The sequence below is a fragment of the Triticum urartu genome, chromosome 2A (genome assembly GCF_056163025.1).
Source record: "Triticum urartu cultivar PI428250 chromosome 2A, HENAU_Tu73, whole genome shotgun sequence".
Lineage (NCBI taxonomy): Eukaryota > Viridiplantae > Streptophyta > Magnoliopsida > Poales > Poaceae > Triticum > Triticum urartu.
The window spans coordinates 84,499,204-84,509,748 of record NC_141874.1 but is presented as its reverse complement, the minus strand read 5'-3'; the positions used below and the strand labels follow the sequence as shown (position 1 = coordinate 84,509,748).

At 42.9% G+C, this 10,545-nt stretch overlaps 1 protein-coding gene across 1 annotated transcript; it reads right to left on the bottom strand.

The window, feature by feature from the left end:
• Window positions 1-3,774: 3,774 nt before the first annotated feature.
• Window positions 3,775-8,387, bottom strand: LOC125535849 (uncharacterized). The gene is made up of 11 exons (XM_048698917.2): window positions 7,860-8,387; window positions 6,881-6,968; window positions 6,699-6,790; window positions 6,480-6,598; window positions 6,020-6,135; window positions 5,826-5,953; window positions 5,657-5,743; window positions 5,024-5,084; window positions 4,873-4,913; window positions 4,656-4,776; window positions 3,775-4,204 (listed from the first exon to the last, which is right to left on the bottom strand). Exons 1-11 carry the CDS (start codon window positions 8,219-8,221, stop codon window positions 4,145-4,147), a joined length of 1,275 nt encoding a protein of 424 aa, XP_048554874.1. The 5' UTR covers window positions 8,222-8,387; the 3' UTR covers window positions 3,775-4,144.
• Between the last annotated feature and the right edge of the window lie 2,158 nt (window positions 8,388-10,545).

Below are 10,545 nucleotides of genomic sequence, written 5' to 3'. Positions count from 1 at the left end.
GACAAAATCTCAAAATATGCATTCTATTAAATTACTTTATATTAAACTGTCATCTAAGCAACAAGTATTTTGTACGCAGATATTCATTCCAATGGAGAAGGATGACCGCTATGTACTATATGTGTTGGACAAATACAAAAAGAAAGTTCACATTATTGATCCTCGAGAAACGACTCCAGAGGAATTTGAGAAAGAAAAGATAGACGTAGATAAATTGGATGAAAAAGAAGCAAGTCGAGTTCTTCAGGAAAATGAAGATGCTGAAAAAGGAAGAGAAAGACAGTTTCAGGAATATCATGTTTATAAGTTGGCAATCGTAAGCATTTATACATAACAATTTTTTCAGTTTTACAAGTTGCAATATAAAAACAAATAATTACAAAATGCAATATTCCCAGGTACCTAGGTTCAAAGAAGTCTTCAACACCATACTAGGACAAACAATGACTCCCAAGAGTACAAGATGACAGATTCATACCGTGCAAGATGTTCCAGTGGTAGAAAAGGGAGAATCAACATTTGTTGTTTTAAAGCTTGCATTCATCTACAATGGTGAAAAGTTTGTCCAAGACCTGGAAGATTTGATAGTAAGTTTATATAGATTTACTTATAAACAACTTATATGCACAAACTCTAATAATATACTTCTCTTCTTGGCAAAATTTCACAGGATGAGGTCAAAGATTGGAGGGCAGAGGCAATGTACATTCTCTTAAGTAGCGAGATGAATCAAGTCAAAGCTAGTGAAATGGGTGACGAGATTAGCAAGATCTTGAGCAAAAATGAAGACTAAAACTTTTGATTTAGCCCGCGAGGCTAATTCTATCTAGACATGACAAAAAAAAATCAATAACTCACATTTCTATGTAATGTAGTTAGAAATTGTGTGTTCATGTTGAAAAGAGAACTATTTCGACAACAATGCCTCTTACATCATCAGAGAGTGCCAGTAAACTACAAACAACAATGTCTCTTCTTATTTGTATGACAACACTGACTCCCAAAACGAACCCTTACGCATGACTCTGGAGACCACCCTCCCGTGCCTCCAGAGGTGACAAGGCCTTTGTGCCACCAAACCCTGGGTCACCATGCCCCCGGGCAATATCCACACACACACATACCATTACGCGTGACTCTGGAAACCACCCTCTCCCGTGCCTCCAGAGGTGACATGGCCTTTGTGCCACCAAACACTGGGTCACCATGCCTCCGGGCATAATTCACACACACACATAGCCTTACGCGTGACTCTGGAGACCACCCATCCGTGACTCCAGAGGTGAAATGGCCTTTGTGCCACCAAACCCTGGGTCACCATGCCTCCGGGCAATATCCACACACACACATACCAAGAACACCTCAACCGTGGCTAGCTCCTACGCACACGTGACTTCACATGCTTCAAACCCGTGCCTCCACAGGCAACATACCAATGCCTTCGTAGTATACACACATGTGAATGCATGCACAAACATAGCTCGTAAACAGACGTGACTGCAATTACTTCAAACACGTGCCTTCAGCACAACCTTCAGCACATGCTTCAAACCCGTGCCTTCAGCATAACCTGCTATATAAAAATTAAACAAGCAGGTTCCCTTGCGCCGGAGGCGCCGTGCCACACCACGACCAACACACACTTCGACCTATGCCCCCCCCCTTCAAGATGTTTATGAAAAATTGAACGAGCCGAAGGCGAGCCGGAGGTTCCCTCGCGCCGGAGGCGCCGTGCCACACGACGACGTACAACGCGCCGCACGAACCAGCACGCCGCACGACCAACACACCGCACGACCAACACACACTTCGACCTATGCCCCCCCTTCAAGATGTTTATGAAAATTAAACGAGCCGAAGGCGAGCCAGAGGTTCCCTCGCGCCGGAGGGGCCGTGTCACACGACGACGTACAATGCGCCGCACGAACCAGCACGCCGCACGACCAACACACCGCACGACCAACACACACTTCGACCTATGCCCCCCTTCAAGATGTTTATGAAAATGAAACGAGCCGAAGGCGAGCCGGAGGTTCCCTCGCGCCAGAGACGCCGTGTCACACGACGACGTACAACGCGCCGCACGAACCAGCACGCCGCACGACCAACACACCGCACGACCAACACACACTTCGACCTATGCCCCCCCCCTTCAAGATGTTTATGAAAAATTGAACGAGCCGAAGGCGAGCCGGAGGTGCTTTTCTTTAATTTAGTAAAGTTATTATACACCCGTGCCTCTCCTAGTGCTCAGTTGTGCCTATAAAGAAGTTACACGATTGAATGATTCTGAAGACTGCTGTTTTACATTAAAAAGTTGCTTTTTTTCTTTACTTGAAAGGTGACATTTGATAGTGTTGGTAGTCCCCACCCGTAACTACCCCATAAATCTCCATTGCCCGGAAATATAATTGGAACAAAAAGGGAAACGGGAAAGGGGAAAGGGAAACAGGGAACCAACCGCACGAGCCGGTATTTTTTTTGTGTTTTCGCGCGGAAAGGGAAAACGGAAAATTCTGATAGTTCGAGGGTCAAAGTGCAAAACGCACCAAACCACAAACCGGAAAGGGAAAACCGGGAACCAACCACGCAACTGGTTTTCCCTTGCGGGAGCGCTCTGCGCGCGACACTTGTCACGCGCGGAGCGCTCCCGAACCGCTTGTTACGAAGCGCTCGTTAACTAGTTGCTCCCGAGTGGCTATCCTGACAAGGTCAGCAACGCGAGGTTGAAACTATGATTCCTTTTTTTTAGACAATGAAACTACGATTCCTGACAACATCTCCATTGTTTTGGTATTTTTAAGTTTACCTGGTGGGCTGGTCCAGTGCCGTCCAGCGGCAGATTTTAAATTCGCCTAGCGGGCCTGCCCAGTACAGTCCGCCTGTAGTCAGAAATCTCGGGTTTCACCTGCATATCAACAATCTTTGTTTGGGAATGCACTCAAGGTTTAAAATAGACCGGGATCATATAGTTCGGTGTGCTGATTTCAGGGATTCAAAATTCAGGGTTTAATTTAGTTTTCGTCTACAAGTTCAAGGTTTATTTTAGACTTTTCCCTAGAAAAAATGTAGACTATATATACATTGTGGACCTAGGCTAGTAATTACCACCTTAGCTGACACGAAGTGGAAACCAGGTTACAATAAACACTTCTCTCACAAAAATGTGTGTCAGAAACGTGACATTATACAAGGGAGCATCTATTCATCAGTTTCTGGGTGTGTTTTTTTTTTTTGCAAATCAGTCGATTTGGGACGAACACCTCTTGTGGATCGAGAACAAGCAGTCAGATCATTGTCTTCTTCCTCCAACCGTTCTCGCACACACGACGTCCTCTTTCTCAACCTATTCCCTCTCGAGCGAATCAACTGATCAAAGTGGTGGAACCTATCCCCTCTCGAGGGAATCAACCAATCAAAGTGCCTGTTCCGGTTATATAAACATGTGGAATATGATATTCAAACCCATATTCATTTGAGATAAGAAATAAAAATGTGTGTGAATAGTGATGTTGTGCCTTTTGTCACTATTTATTGCTGATTGTTTTTTCATACCTCCCGGATAAACCTAATTTTGAACTTGAAATTTGCATGTTTGTAGAACATCACCTCTCCAGCATACTGTGTTTTTTCTCCAGAATTTTAGAACCTTTGAAACATATTTTTCACTTGATGTTCACATGTTTTCATCCTAAATTGGTTTCCGGTGGACATTTTCTCTTAGCTGACAACAAGAACACATTGCTCATCCTCTACCATAAGCCTTCACACAACTAATGCAAGCGAACTTCCATACAAGTCATTGTACATGGTTACAAATATATCAGTTCTCTATGATCACAGACCTCTAGAACTCTGTGGTACAAAAAAGGCAAAACCTCGTAACCAAATCTTCTGTTGTTAGCACACAAGAAAAGGTGGAACAAAATCAAAGGCTACAGATAAACTAGATGAAAGGGGGAGCAGCAACGCATGCAAAATTCTGAATAGTATCTTGGACCAGTTACTCCTGTTGGAATTAGACCACTTTTTTTCAGGGTTGCTGCTAGTATACGGATATTCTGAGACAGCAACAGCCATCAGATGCAAATAGATTTCGACTGTATCATGGAAACCGACGCGATGTTCTGATTCGGGTAATCATTCATTTGTACCATCCAGTAAGCATGTATCTCAGCCAAAAGCAGAATAGGCATGACACAGCCTGCCACACATGAAGACACGAGGAGTTAGTTACTTCAACTCAGATCAAAATATGCACCAAAAGAAAGAGGTAGGGCATCTACCATGAAAGAACTTGAGCGTTAGGAGTAGCTTCCATTCAACACTATCCAATCACATAGACACTATATACATTTGGTACATTTTAAGTCAAGTTTATCAAGTGTCGTTGGCGTGACACCAAACACCATAGCTAGTGAGTAGTTAAATAGACACGTGAGCTAATTTAGATTGCTTATGGCATCAATAACGGTTCAATAGTTATGCTGGGTTCTGGTTGAATCACTACTTGCCATCGTTCTTTCTGAAGTTTCTACTGCTGCTAGAAAAATATTGGAGTGTGTTTCCAATCGACTAGTCCATGATACCTTCACAAGTCAAGGAAAGAATTACAAGAAAATGAAGTTTGCAGCAAGAATGCATTTCGAGTTTACCTGAAATATAAGAAGCCTTATGCAAAGGGACTTCTCTGAGCACTTCCCAAACAACCTAAGGAATATGTTAACAAGGTTACCATCTTTGGTACCTGTCAGCAGTCCTGTTTGGGTATCAAACCTACAGCAAGCACAGCACAGAAATTTATTACAAGTTCAAAACTATATTACGATAAGTTCAATTGACAGTTTTGTACCAAAAGAAATAAATCACTACCTTGGCAACCTATGTCTTGGGCAAGGAACAAAGTGGAAGAGCTGTAGACAATAGGCACAAATCTAAAGCGTAAGCAAACCATATACCTAATCAACTAAAAAGTTTAAATGTACCAATGAGGAGGTAAATATTGAAATCAGTTTCTCCGAACCTGTGGTACTGAGCACAAGAAATTAAGAACCTGGGGTAAAAAGAAGAGCAATAATGTCTCACTGCAAACAGAAAACAGTTTTATCAGCTGCAGTTATTAATCAATAATGGGCAAAGCAAATTATATGGACAACTAGCATATATACTATAAAGTATAAATATCACACAAGTGCACACAAAAAAGTATTAGATGGCACGAGAAAAGTTTGGGTTCACAGCCAAGATGGTTTTCCACGATAAACGGTTAGGATATCAACATATATTGCCAAAGATATGAACAGTCAACAAGCAACATATAAAAATGTTTAAAGCCTGGCTGTTGAATCCTACCAAACTCTACTAACTATTGTCCACTCAGAGTGCAGCCAAATCCTTGCATAACTCTCCTGCACCACCCTAAAAGTTCCCGGAGTTTTTTTACTCACTTTCCTAATATGGCACATTCGGGTAAATAAAAATGCAAAACAAAGGGGCAAACTTTTCTGCAGATGCACTAGAACAAGGATATCAGGAAGACTTGACTACAGAAAGCAGACAGCTAACTGCATACAATTACATACCACAAACAGCCAAATAAAGAATAAGCTGGAATAAATAATAGTGAAACTTGTAGGAGATAACTGAGGATGTATACCTGAAATGTCCCAAAATACCAACCACAGCTAAAGTCATCCCAGCAAAATAGGTGTATGTATCACCAACAAAAACAGATGAAGGATACCTGACAAGACACAAAGTGATGCATGTAAAAGGACCAACATCTTCTATTTAAAACAAGGTAGCATGCCTCTCAAGGTCCTTACCAGTTAAAACCCAGCAAAGCCAATGAAGTGGTCAGGAAAGGCAGGACAAGATAAATAGAGAATGCATGAGCTTGCTGAGTTTCAAGGTCTTTAGAAGATCCTATGCGCATTACATTATGTATCAAAACCTGGAAAATGCTACAATCATCAGTTGACGAATGGTACTCAAAATTCAAGAGCCATGTACTTCATACCGCAGCAGATATGACAACTGTCTGCCCAACTTCAAGACCATTCAGGCCAGCATGTATGTTGATTGAATTTGTACAAAACACTGCTAACAAAAGCATGAAGAGCTTGTACATCCAACCTGCATGCCAAAGAAAACAAGGTTGGTGTTGGTATTCTATTATCTAGTGTGTGCATCTCGGTCCACAGAGAATTTGGTCAACAGCAGAAATTGCATTCAAAAGGCAAATAAGTAAACCAAAAGAAATGCATCTCAGCAGTACTAGCGCACATGGATCTCTCAGTTCATTCATTTCTGCTGAGAGATTTCAAAACACATTTTGAAGCAAGCAATGTACAAGATGGACTTCGTCACTCTAACAAGTGATAAAATTAGAAATCATAAATGATTCCATCACACCAATATTTGGAACCACTCAATATTAACTGTGTCAAAATTCGCTTATTTTGGGTTTGTAAACATACCTAACTCCAGAACTTCTACTCCGACATAGGATGCTAGAGGCTTTGGAATGATGATGGAAGTACCACCAGCATACGCCATAAGCAGAGGAAGTGCTGCAATCGTAGGCAGCAGCAGTTTCCTGTTCAATGTAGGTCATTCCAAAACCAATTTATCAGAATCAAGAAAATAATAGCAATTGCACTATTGAAATAAACTGATCACTCTGAAAAAGAACATACACTCTCCATGGAATATCAAGAACATCGTCAATAAATCCAAGAAGAATCATAAAGCAGACTGATGCTAATGCTGCATTATATTCAACAAGCCACTGCAAAAAGAAAAAAGGGGGGGAATGAAATTCAGGGCATAACATATACTTGTGAATTCCAAAAACGACAACTTCTAGTCATAAACATACAATGGAATCCGCTGTGAAGTTGAAATGTTGAAATAGAATAGCAATGACCAGGTACACAATCCCAACAACAATGCCTAGTGACTCAGGCCTGCAAAATAAGTAAAATGTTTAGACAACAAAGAACGTCAACTTGCAGCTTTATATTACCAAGCCAGATCATGTAGCAAATTCATATGAAAGGCATACAATGGGTACTTTTGATTTTTGTTTTTGAATTGCTCCTTCAATGTACAGATATGAGTTTGTGCACACTTCTCTAAAATAATGCTATGATTCAGTTTCTCTTGCTGACTTTATATAGAATCTTGAGGCTTGTATATACATGCACTGTATGTATCAGTATCATATATCCCAAAGAAAGCATTCAAAAATGCACATTCAAGAAAGCTCGTTAAGTAACACATGTTTTGTGTCCTTTCTTTGATTTATATGTTCTTCAGAGGTATGCAAGAACTTTGACCAGTAAGAAAGACTGTATTCTAAGTTCCAAGATCATTTTGCTTCACACTTAACCCAAGGGGATGGAATGGTGCATGAACTCAAGCTGTAGGCCGAAATACTTAAGCACGGCATTCCTTGGCAGCATATCAGAGTCAAAGAACATAAACTATTTAACTAGGTGGAAATAGAAATTGTTTACTGCTTAACCCTCAAACTGGACAATCTGTCAAACAGAGTCAACACCCACCAACGAATGCAAGTAGGAAATTCCGCTCAGCTGCTATCAGCTATCCGAATATGACGTCTAGTTTTGAGCTGTAAGAAAACAGCCAGTTTAGCCTATGAGACTATGAAGTATTGATGTCTACTAGTACCAGATGCATGGATTTCAACTGAACTGAATTCGCTTCTTGTGCTCCATAGTTTCCACCATGAATTGTAGCAGCTACCAACGCAACAAATTCCCCGCCTCTCTATCTATCTATCTATAAAAGCACAGAGCAGATTGCAAGTTATCAAAATTGTGCTCTTGACTCACACTGTGATCTCTCCCATGGGCAAGCCCTTCTTGTTGATGTCCTTGCCGAACATCCCGCGGCGGAGGAGGTAGCGGGCGGCGACGGGGATGAGGCGGAGCACGACGAAGAAGCCGCCGAGGCTAATGGCCCCGCAGATTAGGATGGATCGCCGCAGATCGGCGGCCAGGGGGTAGTGCACGAACGCGAGGTACGAGAAGGGCGCGAGGAAGAGAGCCATCGCCGCGAGGACCACGCGGAGGTTCGGCGCGCGGAGCACCAGGTCGCCCGGCGCCGCGGCCGGCGCCGCGGCGGCAGCAGCAGCCGGCCGCGACTTCGTCGGCCTATCGGCTGCCGCCGCCCCGGGCCTGCGGCGGACGTCCATGGGAGGAGGGCTCGGGGTTAGGTGAAGTGGGAAGCGGGCGGGCAGCTGTCCGGGAGGTCGGGGTGCGTGCGCCGGCGGCGGCGGCGTGGTGTCTGCTCGCCGGCAGGGGGGTCGGGAGCACGGGAAGGTTTATAGTTGTGGCCGCGCGGTGACGTGGAGGGGTCTGATTGGCTGTGGTCACGTGTTCGGCGGGCACTGGAGAGGAGAGGCTTCCGTGGAATCGTCGTGCCTGGAAGTGGGGCTTTGTTTTGTTTGGAGACAGTCACAATATTTTTTTAAAAAACTAATCTTTTTCTAATATGATTACTCATTTCAAAATTTTATGATCCACAATTCAGAAAAGTAAAAATACAAAACAGTCTGTGAATAGTACCAGAGACGTGCAATTCGTATCTTGTAGGAGTAGTTATTGGTACTATTCATAGTTAGGTTTGTAGTCTTTTATTACTCTCGACTTGTAAATCGAATTGGGTATTGATTTTTTTTTCTTTTTTGTAACTTCTGAAATCGAGTTATTGTACTATATCAAGTCAATGTTAGGCTGGCCATAGTGATGGTATCTTAACGGGTATCATGCGCTCAAAAGTAGCAAACGTGCTGATGTGGCAGAGAATTAAAATAAAAACAGTTAAAATAAGATAGATAGATATTGTATCATAAAAAATGATATGCATCTTTTTTTTTGAACATCAGTACTGACGCAAGCGCTTATACATACGCGCATACATTCATCCCTATGAATGCACACACGCACATCCTACCTCTACGAGCATCTTCGAAGATTGAGCCGGCATATCATCTTGAGATTTACAAAGTCACCGTAGGCGCTTCGTCGTCGACGGGAATGTCTCCTCCCACTGAAAGCACATCGCCGGAAATCCCGAAATAAATTCAGGAATAATGTGAGCACCAGAACTTGAACCCTGGTGGCCTGGGCTGGGATACACTGTCCTTCTAACCATCCAATATGCATCTATGACATTACTTTATGATACTATGCACTATGAAGATAGTATCATATGCATAATACTAGTATATGATACTCCCCATTATAAATAATCTTAAACATGGTCCTTGGCATTAAGCAGAACATCAACGGTGACCCCTACCTATAATCTTTGAAGTTGTTGCCAAATCAAGCTCCTACAATGTACTCTACAAGTTTTGGTGCATCTAAGATTTACATTCAGTAAACCACAGAGAAAAAAAGATCCACACTGAGTGTGGGATAATCGTAATATGAAGTGGAGCACAAAATGTAATTTGTTATGAAATTTCATGAAACATCCTCGGCCAAAGTCCTAAAAAATCCATTCCAGCCACCTTATTTCCAAGCCCTAGTACCTCTATTTTTTTTCCTCCCATGCTACCCAACACTTTGGGTTACTGTCTTCATACAATTCAAACCAAGTTTCTTCTACAGGTGGAAATATTATACCTTTTTGTTCTCGTGCTACCGAGCTTATCAATTTGAGACATTTCTCTATTAGCTCCGTTATCTCCGTGCAAAACATGTAGTAGTCCTCCTCGGTTTGCTTTTCTATATAGTTGATACGTCTCCAACGTATCTATAATTTTTGATTGCTCCATGTTATATTATCTACTGTTTTAGACATTATTGGGCTTTATTTTCTACTTTTATATTATTTCCGGGACTAATCTATTAACTGGAGGCCCGGCCTAGAATTGTTGTTTTTTACCTGTTTTAGAGTTTCGAAGAAAAGGAATATCAAACGGAGTCCAAACGGAATGAAACCTTCGGGAACGTGATTTTCTCAACAAACAAGACCTGGGAGACTTGGACCCTACGTCAAGACACAAAAGAGGAGGCCACGAGGTAGGGGGCGCGCCTACCCCCCCCCCCAAGGCGCGCCCTCCACCCTCGTGGGCCTCCTATTGCTCCACCGATGTACTCCTTCCTCCTATATATACCTACGTACCCCCAAACGATCAGATACGGAGCCAACAACCTAATTCCACCGCCGCAACTTTCTGTATCCACGAGATCCCATCTTGGAGCCTGTTCCGGAGCTCCGCCGGAGGGGGCATCGATCACGGAGGGCTTCTACATCAACACCATAGCCCCTCCTGTTGGGGATCGTAGCAGAAATTCAAAATTTTCCTACGTGTCACCAAGATCAATCTATGGAGAGACTAGCAACGAGAGAGAGGAGTGCATCTTCATACCCTTGAAGATCACAATGCGGAAGCGTTACAAGAACGCGGTTGGTGGAGTCGTACACGCAGCGATTCAGATCGCGGTCGATTCCGATCTAAGCACCGAACAACGGCGCCTCCGCGTTCAACACATGTACAGCCCGGTG